The 27,066-nt window shown below is 37.5% G+C and overlaps 5 protein-coding genes across 5 annotated transcripts; 3 read left to right on the forward strand and 2 right to left on the reverse strand.

The window, feature by feature from the left end:
* Positions 1-3,197: 3,197 nt before the first annotated feature.
* LOC18014415 (primary amine oxidase) lies at positions 3,198-5,968 on the reverse strand. Its single transcript, XM_006396719.2, has 4 exons — positions 4,577-5,968; positions 4,348-4,461; positions 3,684-4,246; positions 3,198-3,604 (listed from the first exon to the last, which is right to left on the reverse strand). Exons 1-4 carry the CDS (start codon positions 5,918-5,920, stop codon positions 3,391-3,393), a joined length of 2,235 nt encoding a protein of 744 aa, XP_006396782.1. The 5' UTR covers positions 5,921-5,968; the 3' UTR covers positions 3,198-3,390.
* Positions 5,969-12,700: 6,732 nt separating this feature from the next.
* On the forward strand, positions 12,701-13,177 carry LOC112085246. Its single transcript, XM_024154439.1, has one exon. It carries the CDS (start codon positions 12,701-12,703, stop codon positions 13,175-13,177), a length of 477 nt encoding a protein of 158 aa, XP_024010207.1.
* Positions 13,178-15,032: 1,855 nt separating this feature from the next.
* LOC18014416 (UDP-glucuronate 4-epimerase 5) lies at positions 15,033-16,868 on the forward strand. The gene has a single exon (XM_006396720.2). It carries the CDS (start codon positions 15,191-15,193, stop codon positions 16,496-16,498), a length of 1,308 nt encoding a protein of 435 aa, XP_006396783.1. The 5' UTR covers positions 15,033-15,190; the 3' UTR covers positions 16,499-16,868.
* Positions 16,869-16,985: 117 nt separating this feature from the next.
* On the reverse strand, positions 16,986-18,583 carry LOC18014417. The gene is made up of 2 exons (XM_006396721.2): positions 17,467-18,583; positions 16,986-17,308 (listed from the first exon to the last, which is right to left on the reverse strand). Exons 1-2 carry the CDS (start codon positions 18,475-18,477, stop codon positions 17,222-17,224), a joined length of 1,098 nt encoding a protein of 365 aa, XP_006396784.2. The 5' UTR covers positions 18,478-18,583; the 3' UTR covers positions 16,986-17,221.
* Positions 18,584-22,498: 3,915 nt separating this feature from the next.
* Positions 22,499-26,882, forward strand: LOC112085247 (thylakoid lumenal 15.0 kDa protein 2, chloroplastic-like). The gene is made up of 4 exons (XM_024154441.1): positions 22,499-22,631; positions 22,885-22,947; positions 23,021-23,130; positions 26,567-26,882. The coding sequence occupies exons 1-4, from the start codon at positions 22,499-22,501 to the stop codon at positions 26,657-26,659; spliced, it is 399 nt and encodes a 132-aa protein (XP_024010209.1). The 3' UTR covers positions 26,660-26,882.
* Positions 26,883-27,066: the final 184 nt, after the last annotated feature.

Consider the following 27,066-nt stretch of genomic DNA (forward strand, 5'->3'; position numbering starts at 1 on the left):
GTGTTATGCACACAATCAAGCTCATAAAGGGGACAAATTCGAAACTCGGAGTCGAAAGTCTGTATTTGTAGGCTATCCCTACGGAAAAAAGGGTTGGCGACAATATGATTTGGAAAAGAAGGAGTTTTTCGTCTCTCGTGATGTGATTTTCTGTGAAAATCAGTTCCCTTTTGTTGATGTTGGCTCTGTTGAATCGAACACTCACGTTGAAGAAAAAGGAGAATTGTGGGCTCCGATTTCTTCTACTTTGTTTGTTGAAGAGGAAGAGTTTGGGCCTGCGGAAATTCAGTTATTAAATCTGGCCTAATAACAAGCCTAGAAGACATATCATCACAGACCTGGCCCGACAATTCATAATATTCTTCTTCTGATGAAAATAACGTGTTGTTGTCACAAGCAGCTTCACCACCATAGGAAATAGTTGCGACTCCGTCGACGGCTACATCTCCCCCTTCACCGACTTCGATCAAATCTCAGCCTGCGCAAGAGCTTCTAGGTCGCGGACAGAGAAAACGAACTGCTCCTGCTGCACTCCGTGATTTTGTCGTGAACACTGCCCAAAGCAAGCTCTTGTCAAAAACTGAGGTAACATCATCATACCCAATCTCAAATTATGTGAACTGCAGTCGTTTTTCAGCAATCCACAGAGCTTTTCAAGTCGCAATTATAGCCAATGTTGAGCCAAAATCATTTAATCTTGCGGTTAAATTGAAACAATGGAGGGAAGCTATGAGTAAAGAAGTTGCTGCCTTAGAGGAAAATGAAACCTGGACAATGGAAGATTTACCGCCAGGGAAGCATGCAATTGGCAGTAAATGGGTTTATAAAATCGAGTATCACTCGGATGGGACAATTGAATGGTACAAAGCAAGGTTGGTTGCTCTTGGTAACAAGCAAGTTGAGGGAGAAGATTATGGGGAAACTTTTGTGCCAGTAGCAAAGATGGGAACCGTTCGTATGTTTCTCAAAGTCGCTGCGGGAAACAATTGGCCTGTGTATCAAATGGATGTGCACAACACCTTTTTACACGGTGATCTCGAGGAAGAAGTGTACATGAAGTCACCACCGGGTTTCTATCCGAAAGATGAGAAAAAGGTTTGTTGTTTGCGGAAATCGATTTATGGATTAAAGCAAGCTCCAAGATGCTGGTTTGAGAAGCTTACAAAATCTCTTCGTGTGTACGGTTTTCAGCAATCTCACGCTGATTACTCTCTCTTCACTTTTGATCAAGATGGAATTCAGATTCGGATGCTTATATATGTTGATGACATGATTTTGACTGGAAACAATGACAACGCTTTACAAGTTTTTAAGAACTATCTCTCTTCATGCTTCAAGATGAAGGACCTTGGTCATTTGAAGTATTTTTTGGGAATTGAGGTCTCTCGGAATCGAACTGGTTTTTATCTGAGTCAGCGCAAATATGCTTTGGACATCGTTTCTGAGACAGGATTACTAAGTGCCAAACCGGCTCCATTTCCTTTAGAAGAAAATCACAAGTTGGCTCTTTCGACATCAAAACTCTTATCTGATCCAGCTCCTTATCGACGTTTGATTGGCAGATTTATCTACTTGGCTGTTACAAGACCTGATTTAGCGTTTTGTGTTCACATCCTGGCATAATTTATGCAAGAGCCGCGGGAAGATCATTGGAACACGGCGTTGCGTGTGGTTCGATACATCAAAGGAACTCCGGGTCAAGGAATTCTTTTGAGTTCTGAGAATGATTTTCAGATCAATGGCTGGTGTGATTCTGACTGGACCAGTTGCCCGCTGACACGTCGTTCAGTTACAGGCTATTTTGTTCAGCTCGGGGAATCTCCTATCTCCTGGAAAACTAAGAAACAAGACACCGTTAGCAAGTTTTCTGCTGAGGCAGAGTATAGGGCAATGTCATTTCTCCAAGATGAGCTTTTATGGATTAAGAATGTTCTACAATCACTTGGTATTTCTCATAACCAGCCAATGCGTATTCATTGTGACAGCAAGTCGGCGATCCATATAAGCACAAATCCAGTATTTCATGAGCGTACAAAACATACGAGAACGATTATCATGCTGTTCGAGATGAAATACAAAAAGGTAATATGACCACTCATCATGTATCTTTTTCTCAACAATTGACTGACATCTTTACTAAACCATTGAGTCGACAAGCATATGAATCATTTCGAAACAAATTGGGTATCCTTGATTTGCATGCTCCACCTTGAGGGAGATAATAGCATATCGTATTCCATATGTTTAGGGAATCATCTCAATTACATTCCTAATTATATGTCATATTTAATTTAGATTATTCTATGTAATTATAAAGGTATATACGTTCTAAATATATATGTGTGTAAGGCTCCTCTTTGATGAATATACAAAAATCATTTATCAATTTCTAATCACCTGATTCTTCACTCTCAAAAGCAAAATTATATCTATATCTCCCAAAAGTTGGTTTTGATGGTTTGTGCCCTAAATCCAAGAGCAAATCATCAAATACAGAATCTAAACCGACTAAAACTTTGTATCGCCCAATATAATTTGGAACCATTTTAATTTATTAAATTTATTGACAACATTTTTGTGGCTGTTGATAAAGCAGTATTTACTCAAAATTCCTTAACAAAATATCATGTTGAAATCTTTGGGAATCGTTGTGCCACTGTTTATCATGCTTTCTGGTTATATTGTCATAAAGTGTTTGTAAATTTTATTTATATTTTGTAAATCACTATATAACGTTTGTAAGTTTATCGAAAAATGGAATTATTCAACAACAAAGGAAAATGTTTATCTAAAGAAAATTTGTCGGATACTTGAACTGACATGCAAGATCACATTTGGTGGCAAATTGGCAAAGGAAAACGTTATTACTACTCTCTTCGTAGTTCGTACCAAAAAGGTAGATATGACATATGGTATATAGATATATTTTATAAAATAAGATATATATTCATTTTCAAGTTCTTTTGTGAAAGAAGATTTTTTCTATTATTATTTTTTTTCCTTTTTTACAAAGAGAACTGATCATACGACCACAGTAATTGATCCTCCTATATAAACATACACATGTATATATGCATTTATCAAAGTCATCTTTAACTATTTTGTAGGCTCTGTTTTAAATTTTTTAAACTATATATAATATTGGGGTATAAATTTCTTAAAGATTATAGGTCCTAGTTTATATTGATAGTTAATTTTTCAAAGAAAGTCTTTGTTTATTCGGAACCTATTCAATTACTCCACTTGTTCATGGTACAAGGCGGTTTTGGTTTCTACATATGTACATGTGATTACTAATTTAAACCCCATAATAATAATTCAACAGTGTTTTGACATAGAGCACCTTGAATCTATGGAAGATCCAAAAGTTTAATTCATGGTTTACTCTTCTCAAGCAGAAACAGATTCAGCTCCACAAACCGGAAGGTCATGTTCGAAGTTTGGAGCGGCCTTAAGGATTGGATTCCGCTCGAAGAAATTTGTGGGTTTCAAATCGAAACTCGAAGAAACTGTGGGCATTATTGGAAAATCTTCTTGACATGGAACGTGATGGAAGCCAAGTGTGTACCACACAACTATATCCTTGTTCTCTATATCTCTATCCCTGCATAGCACCAATGTTACATCAATTACCTAAAGCAATCAAAATATCAACTATATATTTAAAATTTACAATTAATCACCTGTCTGACCAAACTGCAAGAGTATCATCACCATGGCTTTGGTAAGTGAACAAACCACCAGCCCATTGCTCAGACTTATTGTATGGAGTGACCCAAATTTGATTATTGGTAAAAGCTCCTCTCTTCTGTGGCGGATCATCGTGGTCAAGCAAACTAGCCGCCGTGGCTCTAGGCACGATCTTGTAGCCCGTGGGGTTACCAACCCGAGTGGTTTTAGCAGAATTGATGACGTGGAATTCCGATGGATCGTACATACTAAGCTTAATCTGACCATCCTTTTCAGTTTTTGCAATGTTCCTAACCGCTTTCATGTAACTCTTCCTCGGTGACTCACCCGGTTCGGTCTCTTGCCTCTTGAGGTTCACTTTAACAAAGGAATTGTCCGTGCCATCGACGTCGAGGTCAAGGTAGAAAGTGACGTAGTGATCGTGGATCACTCCGATTATATTTTCAGATAGAAGCGTGCCGTGAAGCTCTTCTTCATTCCCTTCTTTATCTTTCTTTATATGATTCTTGTTTTGATATGGTGTCCCTTTCACCATTAGTATTCCACTAAGTCCAACCTAGCCATTGTCCATACATTTGTGTGGTTTGTGACAAAAATGAATATTCTACGGAACTTAAGGAATCTTTGGAAAATGACATAAAGTAGTAATTAAGGTACCTTAGCTTTTATAAGCCCATCAGTTTGGAACTCATAATCAACGATGTAATCATAGTTACCTACCGAAGCTGCCATTCGTACCACTAACGTCACTTTTGGTCTCACTTCCCTTATCTGCTCAATTAAAAAATCTTAAAACCATCAAATTTTTCAATTTACTTACTTTAACCCCCAAACTTTTTTTCTATGTAAATTTAAACCCTAAAAACAGAGAAGCAAAAAGACTGACCGGTAAACCGCTAATGGGAGATTCCGAGTGACGCCAACCAATATCTCCGGCGTACCTCTCAAAGACACAAACCATATTCTCTCTCACGAACGGCGTTCCATCAGCTGCTGCGAAAACGCCGTCCATATACGCTGCGTTTCGTGGACAATCGTTAAGCGGTACAAGCGGCATGGCTTGTAACCCGAAACCGTATTCACCTGCGTCCATGTAAGTCTTGAAGTACCACGCGTCTGATGGATCCATGTACGGAACAAAAAGCTCCGACACGAACCCTCTGTACATCACGTCACGTGTCTGTTGTGTGTCCGGATCGTGTACTTTAACACGTGATATAACCACACCTGCTCTCGGGTCAGGTTTCAAGTGAAATTCCCAATTTGCCCATTTCACTAAATGGTTGTCTTCGATCACGAAGCTTGGACCACGTGGCTGCTCGATCGATATCGGGTTGAGAAGTCTTGTTTTGTCGGTCGTCGTCGCTAGGTTTTGGAAGCGGTATTCGGTGTTGGTTGAACCGGGTATTGGTATAGTTGGACCAGTATCAACTATCTCAATCACTTGTTTTGTGTCTAAATCGATTAGAATAGTTAAACCTTCGATGGGTCGCATGTAGAAATTAGCCGTACCTTGGCATGAGTAACACTGACTTTTAATAACCCTTTTATTTTCTTCCTTTTTACCGTACCAACCACTTGATAACGGGAAGCAACTCACATCCGTTAGATTAACTCCACGAGAAACAATCGTACGGTTGGCATCGGCGCTTGAGAACGGTGCGAACGTGACTTCGTTCATCTCCTCTAGAGTCATCATCGGGTAACCCGAGACACGAACCGGAGTATCCTCTAAATCGACCCGACCAGAAGAAAGGTCAACGATCAGCACGTGCGTGTTGGGACCAACACGTGCGATGACGGAAGCTTTCCTCGGAGGAAGTGGGTTTCCTTTTTCCCAGCTTATAACGAGATTCTTCTCAGGTTCTTCAAGGACGATGGAGTGAAACGCGTGTGGTGCACGTGAGGAGAAGAGCGCGTGAGAGGAGAGGATTGACCTGACTTTGTTGATTTCGACCACCGTGAGTGGGTCCAGAGGATGGTTTGGTTTATCGGAGGAGTGGTCATGGTTTTTGGGTTTTGGTTTAGGATCTTTTTTAGGGGTAAGTCGTTTTGGTTTGTTGAAAAGGAAGTTTCTTGATGCACATAGAGGTGAAGAGGAAGAGTCGGTACAGTCAAGAAGCCCCGTCGTGGACGACGGCGCGTGAGAGAAGTTAGTGGAAGTGAAAGATATGATTAAACCGGCGGTGACTATGAGAAAAATCACGCATAAAAGATTTTTTTGATCCATGCATGTATGGTTTTCTTTTTGGTGGTTGTTGTTGCTTTAATGAGTGTAGATCAAGATCATACGAGTTATCGTATTATATAGAAAAAAGGAAACAAGTGAGCTCAGTTAATAAGTATGTCACCACACGATATCGCAAATAGACAAATCGTTTCATAAAATAAATTATCTAACCTACGAATAATAAAAAGGAATCTTATCTTTGACGATGGAAGATGAAGTCTAGGTTTTTTTTTTTTGAATTATGAAGAGGTTCTAGATCAAAAGCTCATAATTTCTTAAGTTCCAAAATCCTAATATGTAATATTAGTTTTAGTTTTGTCTCAAACATTATTTAATCATGTGACCTTTAGGCCTAAAGGTCATTCAATAAAGTCAAAGAAATTTTGAATACGAGATGTATTGTGCCACAGACCACAGCGCCAGATCTAGTGTTGGGATCAGTAAAACTACAGCAAAGTGATGAGCACATGGCTCATTCATATGTTTTATGAATCGGGCCAGTAAGAAAGACACACGGACTCGCCGGAATCAATAACAAAGTACTACCACAGAAATATAAATATGGAGGTGCTTGCATAGGAAAATCAAAAGTATTGTGAAAATTTTTTTTTTGAAATGCGTTCGTATATATGTAAAAGATAAAGAAGGAAGACTTAGAAAGAGAGAGTTAAAAAAATGAAGAACGATATTAAGATTTTTTATTCTTTCTCTCACTAGATTCACATATATATGAACGTATTCCTGAAGTTGTTTTTAACATGTTATCAACATAATCATCTCCTTGTTCATTTGTATACAGCAAACAAGATTATTTCTCCGTTTTTCTCGAGTTCTTGAGTATATAAAAGAAATCTTAGAGGAATATGTTTTGTCCTGTCGCTTTTGATATAACCTTCTTTAATTTGGGCGACACAAGCAGCATTGTCTTCAAATATTTTTGTGGGTTCTTCATCTTTGATTATTCCGTTTGATTCTTGTTTTTTGTATACGAACAAGCAAGTAAAACGTCGTGCTGATAACGTGTTGTGAAATATAACTTTGAAAATGCGTTTGTATATATTTAAAATGTAAAGAAGAAAGACTTAGAGAGAGAGTTAGAGAATGAAGAACAATATCAAGATATTTTATTATTTCTCTCACTAGATTATCATATTTACAAAGCCAAGCTCACCTATATATAGTGGAGAAGTTTGGAGACAAAATTTTAGAAACTTAGAAACAAATTGATCCAAGGGGAATGAATACTTAGTATCTAAGTAGCTTGGAGAGAAAGCAATTACAAATGTATAATCAATATATTTATAACAAGTATGAGTTTTTGACTGTGTAATTTGAGTTATTATTTGGCTGATATTTATCCAAAATCATAAGAAATCTTTATCTATAATGACGATAATGAAAATTAAAATCTCATCGGCTTGTAGAGCCTTCACTGTGATATGCAGCGGCAGTAGAGACTACAGTAGCGGATAAAATGGGCCTTAAAATTTAGATATGCATGCAAATTAGTTCCAACCTAATTTTGAGAAAGGCCCATTAAGTAGGACCACATTGTTTCAGTGATAAAGAACCTTTTCTTGATCAATATTTATATATTAGATGATTTGGAATGAAAAAGCATGTAACAATCAACAAGCTAATTTGAAATTATACTACTAAGATATTGAAAAGTTAACATCAAACAGCTATTTAACTTTTACGTCTGACGTTTATTTTCCAATGCATAAACTTTGATTTTGACCATATGACATAATTAATTGCTTGCAACCGAATCTTGATAAATGTATCATGAGAAATCTGGTTAAGTTGGTAGATTCTTTTTTAGGTTTCATGTGATTTGAAACTTTCTTAGAGACACAATTCCCTTAACTTAGATTAAAAAACAAGTCATGTTCTTTTCTTTTTACGGTCACTCATTTACACAATATTTGTTAGCAAGTATAAACTTAAATAGTGTAGTCCATTGATTTTATGCAACAAGTCGATATACGATTAACTGATTTTTATATGATGTTTGCACTTGACCACTATTAAAGTTTACAAAACTGAGAATGAGTATCTCAGTCATCAGAATACAACTGTATATACCATTGCTAAATGCATGTTTTTATAAATGCAACGTGCGCACAGGAAGACCAAACAAAAATTGTCATATGGAATTATATTACTAAAACAATGAAGGATACATTTTGAGATTTTACAAAAGCAGGCAAAAAATAAGAAACCCCGAAAACATAGTTCAAACACAGAAAACAAAGGCCCGAACAAAGGAAACTTAACATAAAGATAAAAACTAAGAGAAAAAAGTAGGGTAAGAAAAACTTAAACATCAAATCAAATGTTCTTAGAAAAGTGAAGACGCTAATTGGCTATCCCCCTATGTATTAAATTAGGAGGAGGTTATATTTATATATATAAATCAAATGTTGCTTAGAATTGTTTCAAAATAAATCTTTTTGGTTTAAAATATAGAAAATACCTAAGTTATAGCGTCGTCAAAATGAATGAAAAAAAATATGTATATAAGATAATACCAAAAAAACAACTTATCTGTCTAAGGATTTATTTAAAACAAAAAATATTTACTTAAAATGTATGAAAACTGTCCAAATTAATTATTAAATGGATGAGTAGCTGTGTTTAATAATATTACCAAGGTGTCATTATCTGAGTTCACTACTTCAACCTATTCATATCAATCTTATCATGGTGTCAATATTGTTTATGTATAAAATGTAGAAAAATATTGATATATATATATATATATATATTTAATAACTAGATAGTAATTCCTGCTTTACTATCTGACTAATATTTTTAGAGTGAATGTAGTTTTTTGAGTTGCCCAATCACAAAGTTTTCAAATAGATTTAAAACATAACATCATTTGGACTGACCAAATAGGAGTGCATAGAATATAATGATATGTTATCAGATTAATATATGCTTTATCCAAAAAAAAAAAGAAGCCAAAAGCAATGACAGAATTCCGTTCAATTAGTCTTTGTAACGTAAGCTATATAATTATTTCAAAGTTTATATGTAAAAGACTAAAGAAAACATTACCAAACTTAGTTTCAGAAAATCAGTCGGCTTTCATGGCTAGGCGTTTTATTACTGATAACATTCTGTTGGCACAAAAAAATTTCCATACCCTCCGTACCAACACCGTTTGTAGAGAAACTTCATGGCCATCAAGACAGATATAAGTAAAGCATATCATCGGGTAGAATAGAGCTTTCTTGAAGCCCTTATGATCAAGCTAGGATTCTTCGAGAGATGGATCAGACTCTTGATGTTCTGCATCTCCTCGGTCTCATACTAAGTCCTTATAAATGGCGAACCGAAGGAAAAATCATTCCATCAAGAGGATTGCGGTAAGGAGATCCGCTCTCTCTCTTTCTCTTTATTCTGTGCACTGAGGCTCTTATCTCACTAGTCAATGGAGCAGAGGAGGAAAAACGTATTTCTGGGCTGAAAGTAGCTCAACCGAGTCCATCGGTTTCACACCTTCTCATAGCTTCTTCTTCTGTAGAGCGGATATCCAGCAGGGAGTCGAGGTTTTCAGGATTATTAATACATATGGATCAGCCTCGGGACAACAACTCAACCTAGGCAAATCATCCATCATATTTAGGAATAGAGTGGACCCAATTTTAAAGCAAGGTATCAAGAATGCCATCGGAATATCAACAGAGGGCGACATGGTCATGGACATACTGAGGCTCTTATCTCACTACTCAATGGAGCAGAGGAGGAAAAACGTATTTCTGGGCTGAAAGTAGCTCAAGCGAGTCCACCGGTTTCATACCCTTTTTTTTGCTGATGATAGCCTCTTCTTCTGTAGAGTGGATATCCAGCAGGGAGCCGAGGTTTTCAAGATTATTAATACATATGGATCGGCCTCGAGACAAAAACTCAACCTAGGCAAATCATCCATCATATTCAGGAATAGAGTGGACCCAATTTTAAAACAAGGTAAAAAGAATGCCATTGGAATATCAACAGAACGTGACATGGTGATAACACCGTATTTTGACCAATTTTATGGATCATAATTGTGTCTTATGAAGGTGTTTTAACTCTGTTTTCAATGTTTTTAAAGTGTTTTTAATGTTTTAGAGTTTCAAAAGACTTTACAGGAAACTAGGGCAAAAGATATGCAATTTGGAACAAATGAGCAATTTTGGATAAATGCAGACCGTCAGAAGTATGAAAAGCGATGAAGACTTTCTCACCGTCTGATCACCCCAAAATTTGAGACAACATAGAGGGTCCAACCAGCTTTCTAATGCACTTGGTTTGGAGACAATCCAACGGTTAGATCTTGAGATAATCATGATGCAAGAATGACAGAAAATGCAGTTCCGGAAGAGGACCACGAGCCAGGACCGCGGCCAACACCCATTTTCCCGCGGGTAGAGCCACCGCGACCGCGGACTTTGGTCGTTCACTTTCCCGACGACTTAATTAAAGCCCAGATCAATTCCTTTCGTTATTTTTGAAGCCCTAAGTGTCCAGAACCACCCCTAAACCCTAAAGAGGAGGGACCGAAACTTAGATAACTTAGAGAGAGAGAGAGAGAGAGGGATTTCGTGTGGAACCCTAGAGAGGAGGCCGCCACATCAGAAGAAGGAGCCGCCGCTGGAGGAAGACATCGCGCCTCCATCTGCTTCTCCGTTCTTCGTTTTTCTTCCTTATATTTATTAATTTCCTGCACTTTCAATACTCTGTGATGATTGTTTACAATATGTTTGAGTAGTTACCCAGTTGGGTTTAAAAGAATTTTTCAAAGGGAATTTCATGTGTCTTTGCTTATGAATCGATAGATTTATGATTATTAATCTTCTAGATGTTCTTCGTTTGCCTTTAATCTTACTGTGTGATTCTTTGCTGGCCACTTAGAAGCCGATCTGATATGATGTGTTGCGAAAGCTTTCATTGATTGTCTGAACTATGGTGAAACGAGCAATTCTTCTATAGGACTGGAAACCTACCTGTAGTTGAGTTGTGAATATTGATGAGTCTTGTTTTGCTATTACATCTTCTCCCTTCTAGGATCAGAGTGGAAACCTACTGATCAGGGTTGCGAGAGATAGTTGTTTAGTGCTGCGAAAGTAGGCTATTCATACTTCTGTGCCTCGAGTTCTAGAACATACGTATTTGATTACCTTTATCACTTGTTTAAAATCGACATAGCTTAGTCCATGAACCCCTGCGAATACCCCTTGATGCCCAACGTTTGTCTTTCATTGCTTACAACCTTAGATTTCTATTCTGCTTTTATTCGTTTGTTACTTGCTTTCATTCATAACCGATTTTTACTTGCTTGCACTTGCTTTCGTTTTTATTTGCTTTTACTTGCTTAGCTTTCTAGTTTAGATTTAGTGACAACCAAAAACCCAAAACCAAAACCTGTTTAGTTCTAATCTGATTTAAGCGTTGCAGTGAATTTGTACTGAAACAACTAAGTCTCTGTGGATCGATACCCTAAGTACTACAGCGCACATCTGTGCACTTGCAGACATTTAGGAGTTATAAATTTAAAACCTGAAGCTTAGTAAAACGAAAAACAACAAACCCCGCGTTTACACTCGCATCACATGGGTATGTATCGGGTCTTCCAGAACAAATTTGTGGATCGAAGAAGAAAGTGTTCTCTTATGTCCATGACCGCTTGAGTAACCGAGTCAATAGTTTGTCTGCAAGACTTCTTTCCAAAGGTGAAAAAGAAATTCAAATAAAATCGGTTGCATAAGCTGTTCCTATGTACGTCATGTCATGCTTTCTATTACCTCATGGAGTGACTGATAAATTGTAGAGTGCCATTGCCAATTTTTGGTGGAGCTCAAAGCAGAATAGCAGTGGGATACACTGGATTTTCTAGGATAAAATCTGCATTGCCCATGGGAGGACTCAGATTTAGAGATTTACAAGACTTTAACTTAGCCATTCTAACTAAGCAGCTATGACGACTTATTCAGTACCCCTCATCTCTCTTGGCTCAGATTCTAAGAGGCAGGTATTACAGACAATCTGATCCTTTAGAGGATTGGAACGTTTATTCACCATCTTATGGGTGGCGGAGTATTATGGCCGCAAACTGTTCCTGAAGATGGGCTTAAGAAAGACGATTGGATTGGATCTAAACACGAAAGTTTGGAGTGAACCGTGGATTCCAGATCTTAGAGATCGGCTGGCAAGAGCTGCCATGCAGATCGGATTCCGGGATCCGGGTTTATTGGTATACTCTTTTATCCGTCAAGATACAAAATAGTGGGATGTTACCCTTTTAAGAGAATTTTTCTAACCTGAGAATGTCCCTCTCATCCTTGGGTTGAGACCTAGCCGTAACTGTACTTTGGATGGATATGCATGGAATCACTCTAAATCAGGACTTTACTCGGTTAAGTCGGGATATGATCTGATTAGAAGGACGAAGTTAGATCGGGAAGCTAGAAAGAGAGAACCGAGTATCATAGCCCTTCAAAGCCATGTATGGAAAGTTCGTACACTTGGAAAGATGAAACATTTTATGTGGCAATCTTTATCAGGGTGCGTTGCTACCTGCCAGAACCTCACCTACCGACACTTGGGCTCTGACAAGCGCTGCCCCTGTTGTGGGGATCTAGAGGAGTCTATAAACTACCTACTGTTTTAATGTCCCCCGACTTTACAAGTCTGGGCGTTATCGAACTTTCTGTCCCTTCTGGGTCTCTTCCCGAGTACCTCTATTTATCAAAATATGAGCTTTCTCTTTTGGGAAACGAAAAGTTAGGCATGACAGATCCTCAGAAAGATGTATATCCTTGGATCCTATGGTTTATTTGGAAAGCAAAGAACGACAAAAGCTTCAACGGGAAAGAATTTTTCCCGGAAGATACCTGGCTCCATGCAAAGGTGGAAGCAGAAAGTTGGAGTATCGCGAACCAACCCGAAGAAGACGATGTCGCAGACATTAGGAAGATGGTCCCACCTCCGCCTCGGATATCCTTTCCTGAAGACCGGCAAATCCTGATATACCGGATTGATGCTTCTTGGATCAATCACGGACCTGTTAGCGGCCTCGGATGGAGTTTGGAGGATGGCAGGGAAAATGAGATTTTTGGACTACATGGATATCGCAGAAGTCTCTCGGCTCTTCACGCCGAGATAGTTCTTTTTCAGACCGATTGTTCGGACCTTATGAGCATACTTGGATCTCCAGCAGATTGGTCGTCCTTTATGACAGAGGAGAAATCCTTTCGTATTCTTTGAGAGAGCTGTTCAGAATTCACTCTATCTTATATCCATAGAAGTCTAAATGTTCGGATGGATAGTCTTGCAAAACGAGTCTGAACAAGAGGATTTTTTTTTTTCAAATCAATCATACCGAGCTGGTCGAGGATGGTTCTCGGATCATTTCTCCGACTAGCCACATGCGATGTATTAGTTGGGTAGAAGAAAAAAATATATATAATGATATGTTTTGATATTGTATCTGAATTTTCTACGCTGAAAAAAAAAATATACTAGATAAAACTAATCCAAACATGAAACAACAAAAAAAAGCAGGTTAATATAACATGTTTCTTCGGTCTTGCATGATTCAAAGGAATAATAGATAGAAGGATTAAAATAATTTGTTGTTAACCAAAAACAAAACAGATGGATAAAGACTCCAAAGAATATTAAGGTTTCTTCGTCAAGACTCCAATATATACTTCTGCTTAGAGTTTTGAGTCTTCTGACTAGCAATGTTTCTCTGAAATAAAAGCATGTCCTTGCCAGTTTGGCTCTACGCCTCTACCAGTCTGGTTACTTAACTTTAGATGTTTAATTAATAAGCGGTCGATCTTAATTTCAATATCCTAATCTAACAGGAGTAATTACAAATTAACTGGATATGGCGTGATCAATATTTTGCAGTAAACGAGTTGATACATTTTACCCTACAAAAGCATTTGACATAATGCAATCAAGTTTCTGATATATTAACTATAAGTGGATAGATATCAAAGTTGCAAGATTATTTGGTATTGTAAGATTTGAAAATCTTACCAAATGAATGGCTATAAAAGTTTTAAAACCATAAATTTTTGTCCAATATCGAAAATACTACAGTTAGGTGAGACATAACAATCATAAACAAAAATAAAGCAAAATTTAATTTATTATAAGATTACTTCTATTATGGTAAACCAAACCATTAAAAATGCTCCAAAGTTTTTTCTAATTGCAATGTAAAATGTAAATATTTAATCATCGAATTTTCAAGTAGCAAAGTATATATAAATACATAAATAGTTGTTTTGAATGATGCATATTTTTTTTGTTTTTTTTGTTAATTATAAGAGAGATTCGAGTCTGGGCCTTAATCTCCTCCATGATTTGGAACTGTTTTTACTAATATCTTATAACATGATAGTAAAACATTCCTTCCACGAGGAATCGATTTATGAACATAGAACCAATCCCTATATTTAACCACTAATTCATTTTATTTGGTGGTTTTTTTCGTCTGTCTAAATATTTTTTTTTTAAATAGGAATATATGGTAGAATATAGTTTTAATACATAATACCGATAACCAAAATTTTTTAGAAACCAAATCCAATATACGGGAAATATAGAAAAGGAAATTAAAATTGAAAGTGATAACTCTTGAAACGATTAATTAAATCGAAAGAAAATAATAGACGAAAAACTATAAAACTCACAAAATGTTCCCGGAAGGATCTATAACCGCAAAGGTGGAACTACGTATAAAAAAAGAAAATATTGTACATATTAATAGTTTCATAAGGAAAAAAAATACAGTAGTCTTTCAAAAAAAATATGGACTATAGTTTATAGCGTATAGAAAAAAATACAGTATCACCCTTCTTTCAAAAAAAAAAAATCACTATAGCGTATGTGATCTGTATAAAATGTACATGCATGATCGTTATAGGATGCGATACAAATACAGATGTCAACAATCTAAAAAACACGTTTACCTTGAAACGCAATCTATATACGATGAATGAATCTTATTATAATCTCTGACATCTAAATTATTACCATGACTTGAAGATTGAACAAAAATTTATGTATATAACTTTCTCTCTTTTTTTTTTTATCAGAATCGATTAATCCATCCACATATAATAATTACAAGCACAAAAGATCGTCTCTTCTTCTTTCCCGGAAAATCCTCATTTTGACTTCCTCTCAGTTTTTTGCTCTCTACAAACCAACAACCCTTAACCCTAATCGCCATTTCCTCCGATTTCTCAATTCTCCGGCGAAATGTCTCACCTTGACGATCTTCCTTCCACTCCCGGAAAGTACAAGACCGATAAAGTTCCGCCGTACGGGATTCTCCACCACCACCGTTACCTCCGCCTCTCGAAACTCACGCTTTGGGCTTCGCTCTTCCTCGCTCTTTTCCTCTTCTACCTCGTCTTATCTCCTCCGCCGTCTCCTTCTCGCCGGAATCTCTACGATTCATCCGTTTCCGCCGCTAAATACGGCGGTTCTCACTGGGAGAAACAAGTCCGGAAATCCGCTCGTCCTAGGTCCCGCGGCGGTTTAACGGTTCTAGTCACCGGAGCCGCCGGATTCGTCGGTACCCACGTCTCGATCGCGCTGCGGAGACGCGGCGATGGGGTTCTAGGTCTCGACAATTTCAATCGATACTACGATCCAAAGCTGAAACGAGCAAGGCAAGGGCTTTTGGAGAGATCAGGAGTCTTCGTCGTCGAAGGCGATATAAACGACGCCGTTTTGCTCAGGAAGCTCTTCGACGTCGTCCTCTTCACACACGTGATGCATCTCGCTGCTCAGGCCGGTGTTCGCTACGCGATGCAAAACCCAGGATCGTATGTGAACAGCAACATCGCTGGGTTCGTGAATCTACTAGAAGTCTCGAAATCGGCGAATCCTCAGCCTGCGATTGTCTGGGCTTCTTCTAGCTCCGTTTACGGTCTCAATTCGAAAGTACCCTTCTCGGAGAAAGACCGTACGGATCAGCCGGCGAGCTTATACGCAGCGACGAAGAAAGCAGGTGAAGGAATCGCACATACTTATAACCATATCTACGGTTTATCTCTTACGGGTCTGAGATTCTTCACTGTTTATGGACCTTGGGGAAGACCAGACATGGCGTATTTCTTCTTCACTAAAGATATTCTCAAAGGGAAGACGATTACAGTGTTTGAGTCTCCTGATAAAGGTAGTGTTGCTAGGGATTTCACTTACATTGATGATATCGTGAAAGGCTGTTTAGGTGCGTTAGATACTGCTGAGAAGAGTACTGGTAGTGGTGGGAAGAAGAAAGGTCCTGCAATGTTTAGGATTTACAATTTGGGGAATACTTCTCCTGTTCCTGTGACTAAGCTTGTGACGATATTGGAGAAGCTTTTGAAGATGAAAGCTAAGAAAAAGATCATGCCTTTACCGAGGAATGGGGATGTCGAGTTCACTCATGCGAATATCACGTTGGCGCAAGCAGAGATCGGTTATAAACCCTCGGTTGATCTTGAGACGGGTCTTAAAAAGTTTGTGAAATGGTACATGGGGTTTTACACAGGCTCGAAGAAGAAGAGTTCTTGGTGAGAGTGAGAGCTCTCTCTCTCTGCTTTAGTCCCTCTTGAGTTCGGAGTTTGGCAGCTTAAAGGTTAAACGCCGAGGAAAAATGGCTCCACTGTTAATGGACAAACACATGGTTATCTCAATTACATATCTGCATTATTTTTCTGTGTTGCTAGATTTTTGCTTCATTTATTTGTTAGTAGATTTTGGGCAATGTACAGCGTCATGAGTTTAGGTGTTTGTTTCTACTGTGGAAACTCAGATTGTCTTTTTCGTTCTTGTCGGAAGAATAAAATTAGCTTGGAATTTGATGCATATACTCTGTAGTAGTAATTCAATCTATTTTGTTACCTTATATCTTGTGAATCCAAACCTATCTTTATAATACTCGCTTTACTCTGACTAAAATATACATAGCTCTAGACATTTGTTTAACCATATGATGATTTGGGAATGACAATTAAAATCACTGCATAATCTCTGAGAACAAGAAACAATGGATTTAAGAATCTGCAGGAGAACAGAAACTGAGATAAAAAGCTTACTATGCTGCACTTAATAAGAATATCTTCTACTTTTGCGGTCACTGATGCAATATGCCGACAGATTCAACAAGATTGTTTTGTAGCCTGAAGAATTATGAACCTATATACCATGTTAATGCCCTAGAAACTATATAAAAGTTGTTCGTTAGCTTTCTAGTGATCTATCTTCCTCCGTGGAACCAATCCCAACAATGCTATGATGTTATCGACAAGGTCTTGAAGATCCAACACCATCTCCATTATCCATCTCCCACCAATCACCACCATCTCGAATCTCCACAGGTTCTACCTTTGTTCCATTCTCAATTTCATCATCATTACCACAATCAAACTCGCAATCCCGACAACACTAAGATGTTATTGACAATGTCTTGAAGATCCAACACCATTTTCATTATCTATCTCCCACCAATTCCCACCATCATCTCCAATCTCCACGGATTCCACCTCTGTTCCATTCTCAATCTCATCATCATCATAATCAAACTCGTAATCCCAAACGCCGCAAGAACTTTTCTCTTTCTCTAAAGCAGGATCATAAGTCCACTCCAGCTTCTTCAACACATCTCTATCCTTCCACTTGCCCACAACCTTCTCAACTTCCTTCTTCGCCTTCCCCATCACCACTTCCTTCCATGAATACGCAACATCAGCTACTCTCTTCAACGCCCCTTCGTTCAAATCCCCAATCACAACTGTTCTCACACACCTCTCCTTGGCTTCCCACAAAATCTCTGCAAAACCAGAATCATCAGACACAAGAACCACACATTCAACTTCTCTCTTATCCATCACGTCCACCATATGTTCTTTCAACGCTCTATCTGCAGCTTCTGGCTTATCACTCACCATTTTCACCCAAAAACAAGCTCGTTTCAGCTCATCTGCTAACCCATAACCTTCTTTAGGAGTCATAATGTTCCTCGCAGCTCGTTTATACTTCTCCAACTTCATCGAGTACTTAGCCACAAGCCTCACTCTTTGGTGTCCTTTCGCAGATTCAATCTGTCTCATACGTTTCTGATTCTCCGTCTCGTGAATCTGCCGGAAATGACTGATGAGTTTCTCGTTCGTGTAGAATCTCCGGTCGCAAACGCCGCAGAAGTAAGGATCCGGAGGTTTAACTAAACCCTTGTTCTCCAGCTGGTTCAGCAATTTCCTCTCTTTCCTCTGTTCTCGAACCTCTACGGGAACGTAGCTGAAGGCGTGACGGTTCGCATAAGCCACCATCAGCTTCACGAACCCGAAAGACGACGCGGCGGTCCGGAGCTTGACGGCCGCGTCGTAAGGCGGGAAAGATGCCGGTGATTTGTTGTCTAGATCCCAGAAAACCGCCACACGGATTGTGGGTTTAGGGTTTATCGAGCTAAAACCTCTGATTGAATCGAGAGACATAACAGGGGTTATTGGTCTCCGAATTCTAAGGACGAATCTCGAAAACATCGCCGGAATCTTCATATTCACAGAGGGAGAATTCGAAATCACGGGTTACAAACCAAACCCCGACCCGAATCCGATTTATACAACTCGATTCCAGTCTAGATTTCGGTGACTCGCATGTCAGAGTTCAGTGACAGTCTCTAGAAGGGTTCGAACTAAGAAGACGAAAGAAGTATAAAAGAATAATGCCAATAACCCCAAAATTTTGTAAATTTTACAGTTTCTTCCTTAACTTTAAAAAGGGAACGAACAATATGTTTCAAACAGAAACATTTAACGGAGAGATAACAGAGAGCTGTCGACATAAACTACATAAAGTTATCAACCGCCCGTCAACGTTCACGCGATGACTGTGCCGTGACTGTATTAGTCATTATACCCTTATAATAATGGGAAATTTGGTGGCGACGACGAGAATTATATATGTGTCTGAAAACTAAATTTTTTATGGTGTGGAAAGTAATATAAACTTTCTCAACTCTTTTCTATTCTAACATCTCTTGAGAATGATAACATATAAGTTTTTACATTTTCATTTTCTCTGACAGCTTTCTTTTTCATCAACTTTAATTCAAATTACTTTCCCACACCTTTATAGTCAAGCTTAGATCTTAGCTACCACACACATATCCTCTCTTCTCTTATTTCGGCGACTATCCATCTTGCTTCCCCGTTTCCGTCAAGATCAAGCGGAATTTGACACGGCGAATCTTTATATTACTGCGGTTTAAAGCTCCGAACATGGTGGACAAATCTTGTGAACCATCGCCTTTTTTATCCGCAGCGAATATTGAAAGGTACATGTTTAGTCGTTGACACATCTACTTCAACTCTGTTATTGTTTCGTAATTTGAATGTTATCTGATTTTACTCGCAGTTACCCGCATACATCGTCGTTAATTTCCAGGATCTAGAATTTTAATTTTTCTCAGCTAGATTTCTCGTTATTCTTCCTCTTTTTGGACACATAAACGTTTGTCTCATAGTCCATTTCTAGTGATTCATGATTTTGGTATTTTTTACCAGCCCACTCTCATTCTCATCCGTCTTATAAATATCCAGATCTATGCTTTCAGATCTGAGTAGTCGACATCCGTCTTAACAGTTCCGCCATTTTTTTGTTGTTATTGATATCTGGTTCTCTTGATTTTGTAGATTTAGAATAGTTAACTATTTTTTTATGCATACTGAGTAAATAGTAACTACATTGAATATAATCATTAATAATCGTTTACTCTTATCATCTATAACAGATACAATAAATAACTACTCTATATTCAGTTAGTCTACATATCTACTATGCACATATAACCCACTACCAATATAACTATGGGTAGTTAACTATGTTATAACAATAGCTAACTTTTTGCCATTTTTCCTTTGTAGGGATATGTGTTCTCTTCGACAATGTGAACCCACACTGTTTGCAAATAATGTGCTTCTCCAGATTCGCGATGCACTCGTTGATGTCTTTGTAAGGGTTGCTTGATATTCTGCAAATGATGCTTGTTCATTTGCTTGTTCATGTAAGGTTTTAAACAAAACATTCAAGGAATCATCTCTCATCAAGGCGCTTAACCTATCTGCCTTCATTAAACAGTTCAACTTAATGAAGCGCTACCCTGAATTATTTGAGTCAGCGAAAATGGATAACTACCAATAATTGACTTTGAGTAGTAGCTATCTAATCTAGATAGACAATTATTAATACTTACTTAAGTATTAGAATCAACTTAGAGTTTATGGAGAAATTAGACAACTACTAATAATCGATTTGGAGTACTATCTATCTAATCGAAATATGTTACAAAGTAGTCAACGTCTCGGTGTCATTCAAACGAACCTTCATTTTAAACATAGTCACCTACTAGTAGTCGTCTACTAGAAATATATGAACACAACAAACAAAAGAATTAGAATTAAAAGGGACGTCTATACTGAAGTGATACATGACTAGTTGGTATATGTCTATTTATTTTCAACTTGGTGCAACTATAGAAAGTATCGTCCAAAATTTCTCACACTTTCAGAGTGAGAGAATGTTTGTCTGAGGGGGATACAACTTTTTATGAAAATAGTTGTCTACTACATATCCATATACTCTGAGCTAATGATTTTCTATGAAAATAGTCAATTGTGGCTATAAAGTTACCATTGTGACACCTTCCAAGACACCTGGTACAAAGCTTTGCCGTATTCCTCAAATTTCTCTGTGTCATTCAAACGAATTGGATCAACCACATTTCTACCACAAAGTAGTCAACTATGACTCATTATAAAAAGCTCACTATGTTACAAACACTAAATAGTTGACTATGTTACCTTCATTTCTCCTCTGGATGAGAACTTTATTTTCTTTGGTCAACCATCTGGTCAGCGTATAAATGGAGGAAGTAGTTCTGAGACACCATAACATACATGAGTTGGTACGAGGTGGAATGATCTTTCATAAAGGGATCTCCAAAATCTAGTTTGTTTCTCTAGATACACCTCTCCCATAGGCTTCTCGTTTGCAAAGAAGCAGTTACCGATAACTTGATATGTACACCTCTCCTATTTTTCTGTTGTAAACTTCATACTCATCGTGGCCAACAACAACTACCTACATTTTAAACATAGTCATCTATTTGTAGTCGTCTACTATAAAAATATGAACACAACAAACAAAAAAAATAAAATTGAATAGAATGTCTATACTGAAGTGATATGTGACTACTTGGTATATGTCTATTTACTTTCAACTTGATGCAACCATAGAAAATATCGTCCATAATGTCTCATAGTTTTAGAATGAGAAGATGTTCATCTGAGGCGGATACAACTTCTTTATGAAAATAGTCGTCTACTACATAACTGCATATTCTGAACAAATATTTTTTATGAAAATAGTCAATTATTCCATAGAGCTATCTCAGATTTTAAATGATATGAGCAAAAAGACACCGTGTATAATTTCTTGAGAAAATACGAACCATAACGCTAAAAATCAGAAACTTGAATGTTTGGTTCATGGGTGTTGTGTTAGTGGCTATTTATCTGATCCACAAAGGTCTCCTTGAAATTAACATATTCGTACACGTAATACTAGACGACAACAACGTTTAAAGTTTGCTAAAGTAACAATAAAGTTTATGCTGCTATTGTTCCAAAAAGCAGATAACGTCTGTGTCTTGATAAGTTGGTGTGGTCCCAACCTTAGTCAGAAAAAGTAATATCTAGATTTAGAGAATAAAGGGTGTAATGTCATTTCCACATACCTTTTCTCCTTGACTTGTGCTATCCACTTAATTGACTGATTTCCTATGTTAGTTACTTAATTTATTTTCTCAGAAGTAATATTGATGCAAATCACCCTATAATAATGGTCATCATGACTCATCAAAATCTCACACGGTTGATACGAGTTCCGTCATTCCTATTGAAAGTATTTAGGTTTGAGCAACTTTGTAATAATATTTTAAAAAATTCTCTGTATTTTGAAAATTAATTCAATATTTTTACATTTAAAATTACAAAAATATTGTAAATAGATAAAATATATGAAGTACTTTTCAACCAAATTGTATTATTATTGGATAATCATCTCTAGTAAGAACTAAGAATATAATAATATTATCTTACATGATCATAAAAGAAAAAAAAAGTAGACGTTACAAACAAAAGAAAATAGAAATTTTATTTGGCAAGTGTTAGTTTAGGAGGCATCAGAACTGAACTAGTAGCCCAAGGTGGTTTATCCAACCTATTTTATTTACAAAAAAAAATACTTTTTGCTAAATAGTAAGGGTTTTTTTTTAAATATCCATTTTAGCAAGGTTATACGAATTACGAAATTGTGGAGCAAAACTTATGAATAGGCGAAGCAAAATATATTGATAGCTCAGACATGAAAAGATCCAAATATATTCAAATTACTCAATTCAGAAATGTAATATACCCACATAGTAAAATGTATTGAATGAAGTGAATGCAAATAATGCAATGAATGAGGATAATGCAGAGAATAAAGAGAATGCAGTGAACGGAGAAAATGAAGTGAATGATTGGTAGAGTGAATGACAGTAATCGAGTAAGTGAATCTGAAGTGAATGACGGAAGCGTGAATGGCGGGAGCGTGAATGATGGAGGCGTAGCCGATAATGGTGGTAGAGATGGGTGCGTAGACGATAATGGTGATAGAGATGAGTAGTAGTAGAGGGAATGAAAGTAATATGGTGGAGGTGTGTTCAAATAACGGACATGACTCTAAACAAATCAAAAAGATGAATCATACCATATTAAACTTTTTTAAATATCCAGTTTTACTCTATAATGAATTTTAATTCATTATTAAAAGTAGCTATTTAACAGTTGTATTATACATATTAGTTATACTAGTTGTACATATCAGTTGTAAATTATACTAGCTAGTTTTACATGTACTAGCAATCAAGGATTTCTGGCAGGTGGATGATAGCACAATTGTTTTTATGGCTGATCCGACTTTTGGTAACATGATCCAAACCTCATTGTTAATCTCTTTCAAGTATCTCTAATGGGAAACTGATGGGATTTGAAACAGGGAACATACTGAATTTCAATGTTGGGGCTATGGTTGATTTAGACATACCTCGTAGTTTCTGGAGTCGATTGGCTGGGAAATACGGCAACATGTTTTACTGGAAAGAAAAGGCAAGAAGGGAAAAGAACACTCCTTTTAAAAAACAAATCTTTCCTAAATTCTTAATCGTTAACAAAATTGTCTTGAAACCAGGGAGTGTTGAACTTCATTCTTTTAAGGTATGTTTTCTTCTCTCTCTCCCTTTTGAATATCGATTTGCTTAACTCTGCTTTTCATTCATGATTTTTCACTTCTTTCATTACATTCATTCTTCTAGTACTTATAGAACTTCTTCTTTAACTACTCTTACTAATCATCACTTCTACACCTTAACTCTAACTCATACTCTCTTACACAACTGTTTTTGACTAGGACTTCTAACAACTCTACTTGTTACTTTAACTACTCATACTTAGGCTTAATGATGCAACACCATACACTTACACACAACCTCTTCTTCTTTTCTTCACTTGGGCTTGTTCCAAAACCGTAGGCCCACTTGATTATTCTTAGTGGCCCAACTCCTTCCTTTGACTAACTCACTTTGACTTTTCTCTTCACCTTCTTCCTTCTTCTCTTCGACACTTCCTTTCTTCCTCTCTTCTCTTTAGTTCATCATCATCATCGCTTTCTCCTTATGCTGCTTTCCATCTTTTCCTTTTGCAGGAACACTCAAAGGATCATCTCTCAACACTCCCTCTTGAGCCTTTGAGTTGTTCCCTTGATTCCAACTTAGGGTTTTGTAGTTCAGGGTCCTTGGTTCTTCTTTCTTCATTACTTTGCTCTTCAGAACATCAGCGTAGCTTCTGGGTAAGCTCACTTTCTTAATCTCTTCCTCAATCTGAGTTTTCTTGGACTCAATTTCTTCTTCTCTTTTCAATTTCGGTTCTCCCTCTTGAACCAATTTCTGATTGATCGATTTTTGACTTTCTTCTTTCTTCAGATGCTTAACTGAGGAGTCACTGCTCCCTCTATTCTTCTGTACTTCGCAGTCAGGTACTTTCTTTACCTCTCCTTGGTTTGAGCTTTGCACCTGTTGTTTCTCCTTCTCATTTGTCTTGTTTTTGTTGATTGATCTCTGGTTTTGATGGCTGACTCCAAGACCATCTATCTCCTGAATCATCAGTGATCTCTTGAACCAATTCCATGAAGACTTCTCAGAGTTCTTGTTGAGTTTGATTTGAGCTCCTCTTGAGCTTCTGCCAATTATACCGTCGATCAGCTTCTGCTCCTTCTCCTTCAAAGATAAGTTTTCTTCTTTCTGACTTGAATCATTTTTGATTTCCTTCTTGGTTAGTTTGGCTTCTTGAGCAACAGCTTTGGTTTTCTTGATCTCTGTTTCTCTTATGTTGGACTCAGTCTCCTTCTGTTTCTCAGCATTAATCATCGGTGTCTTTTCTCTTCTTGTTGCAGACTCTTCTTCGATTTTGCAATGGTATTGTTGGGCTCGATGCTTCAGCATACCCTGCATTTTGACAATCGTACTCTGTCTTCTTTCTTGAAGCTGCTTTTGCGATTTCTTCACTCAAGGGCATGTGAAGATGAAAGTTTTTCTTGGCCATCATTACTTCAGCAATCCTTTTTCCAGCTCGGTCCAGAATAGTATAGCTTCTGCGTTTGAAGGTAACTGTGTACCCATTCTCTATCATTTGAGAGACACTCAGAAGATTCTTAGCAATGTTGGGTACTAGAAGTACATTCTTGATAATCCTCTTGCCTTTGGTTGTCATTACTTCGATATCTCTTTTTCCTTTGGTGTTTAGTGCAGTTCCATCACCAACTCTGATTGGCACATTGAAGCTGGTATCAAGCCTTTTGAACAGCTTCTCGTTGGGGGTCATGTGGTTGGTACAACCACTGTCAATAAGCCAGGTATCCTCTTCAAAGAGTCTTACATCTTCTTGTTTTGCTGAGAACATGTGATATTCTTCTTCTTCTTCATCTTCTTCTTCTTGAGTCGCTTGAGCTTGTTCTGTTTTCTTGTTTCTGCAGTCTCTTGACAAGTGCCCTTGTTTGCCGCAGGTGAAGCAACTCCTTGTGTCTCTGTTCCTATTGAAGTCAGGTCTGCCCCTTCCATTCTTGAAATAACAAACCTCCTCATTGTGAGTATCTCTTTTACAGAACCCACACCACCTCTTCTCTCTGTAGCTTGACTGACTGGAGTTTCCTATTTCATTGTTTTCGATTTTCAGGTTCTTGAATCGAGCATGGAATGCTCCTTCACCATTCTCCTCATCTTCATCTGGAAAGTACTTCTTCTCATGTGCTTCAAGGGACCCTATCAGTTCCGCATAGGTGACTGTATAGAGATCCTTAGTTTCTTCCATCAATGAAGCTAGACCAGCATAACTCTTTGGCATAGAAGCTAACACCTTAACTACCAGGTCAAAGTTTGATCTTTCTCCTCCTAAAGCTCTCATTTGATTTGCTATAGCTTGTATCCTATCAGAATAGGCTTTAACTTTCTCTCCTTCTTTCATTTTCAAGTTTTCAAACTCTCTCCTAAGAGATTGCAATCTAACCATTTTTACTTTTTCATTACCTTGGTAGGAATGCTCTAGAAGATCCCAAGCCTCTTTTGCAGTGGATGCAGAGAAGATTTTGTCAAAGATAGTATCGGCTACAGCATATTGGATGATTTGGAGAGCAGCGGTATCTTTGGTCTTGAGGGTCTTCAAGTTAGTTGTCTCCTTTGATTTGTCAGCTCCTGGTGTTTCTGGTGACTTCGAAGACATGTCTGGGAGTCCATCCTTGACAATTTCCCATAACTCCTTATTCTTCAGAGTTGTTCTCATTCTTGCAGCCCAGAACTCATAGTTCTGACCATCAAATACAGCCACCGATTGAGATGTCTGTAGGTTTATCGCCATTTGATCTTTCTTGTTCTTCCTTTCTTCTGGTTTCTTCTGATTTTGCTTCTTGGTTTTCTTGTAACAGGTCACAAGGACAACCTGGCTCTGATACCATGTTGAACTTCACTCTTTTAAGGTATGTTTTCTTCTCTCTCTCTCCCTTTTGAATATCGATTTGCTTAACTCTGCTTTTCATTCATGATTTCTCACTTCTTTCATTACATTCATTCTTCTAGTACTTATAGAACTTCTTCTTTAACTACTTTTACTAATCATCACTTCTACACCTTAACTCTAACTCATAGACTCTCTTACACAACTGTTTTTGACTAGGACTTCTAACAACTCTACTTGTTACTTTAACTACTCATACTTAGGCTTAATGATGCAACAACATACACTTACACACAACCTCTTCTTCTTTTCTTCACTTGGGCTTGTTCCAAAACCGTAGGCCCACTTGATTATTCTTAGTGGCCCAACTCCTTCCTTTGACTAACTCACTTTGACTTTTCTCTTCACCTTCTTCCTTCTTCTCTTCGACACTTCCTTTCTTCCTCTCTTTTCTTTAGTTCATCATCATCATCGCTTTCTCCTTATGCTGCTTTCCATCTTTTCCTTTTGCAGGAACACTCAAAGGATCATCTCTCAACAGGGAGAAGATGCATCCATCGAAGCTGCAGTGATGGCGATATCAAGTTGCTTACGAGAACCCGTTGGTCCAAACAACTGTGCAGAGATAAAGTGAAGTATGAACCCCTCAAAATGTACCTATTCTTAACACTGTATAGATTGGTATCAAGAAGAAACAGAATTTGGAAGAACGAATCACTTCTCCAGTACATTTTCTTGTTGTTCTTTTAAGTAGACTCTCAGAAATGTGCTGGGAATGAAAGTTTCTTGTGAAAGCTTCTGTTCTTGTACTGATTCTGCAGCCTGATAGTGATGAATACAAAAATCACTAATATCAACTTGCTATTTTAAATGGATAAACGGAAATGACCAAAAAGGCACATTAGTATATTAACATACTGTACATGACAAACATTAAAAAAACCCAGACATGATGTTAGAAAGACAACTTTTTATTTGAATTTGTCATTTTAGACAACTTTTCTAAAATAACATAAAGATTCTAAAATCTGATCTGTCGGA

This window comes from Eutrema salsugineum, unplaced genomic scaffold, assembly GCF_000478725.1.
Source record: "Eutrema salsugineum unplaced genomic scaffold, Eutsalg1_0 scaffold_3, whole genome shotgun sequence".
NCBI classification, from domain to species: Eukaryota; Viridiplantae; Streptophyta; class Magnoliopsida; order Brassicales; family Brassicaceae; genus Eutrema; species Eutrema salsugineum.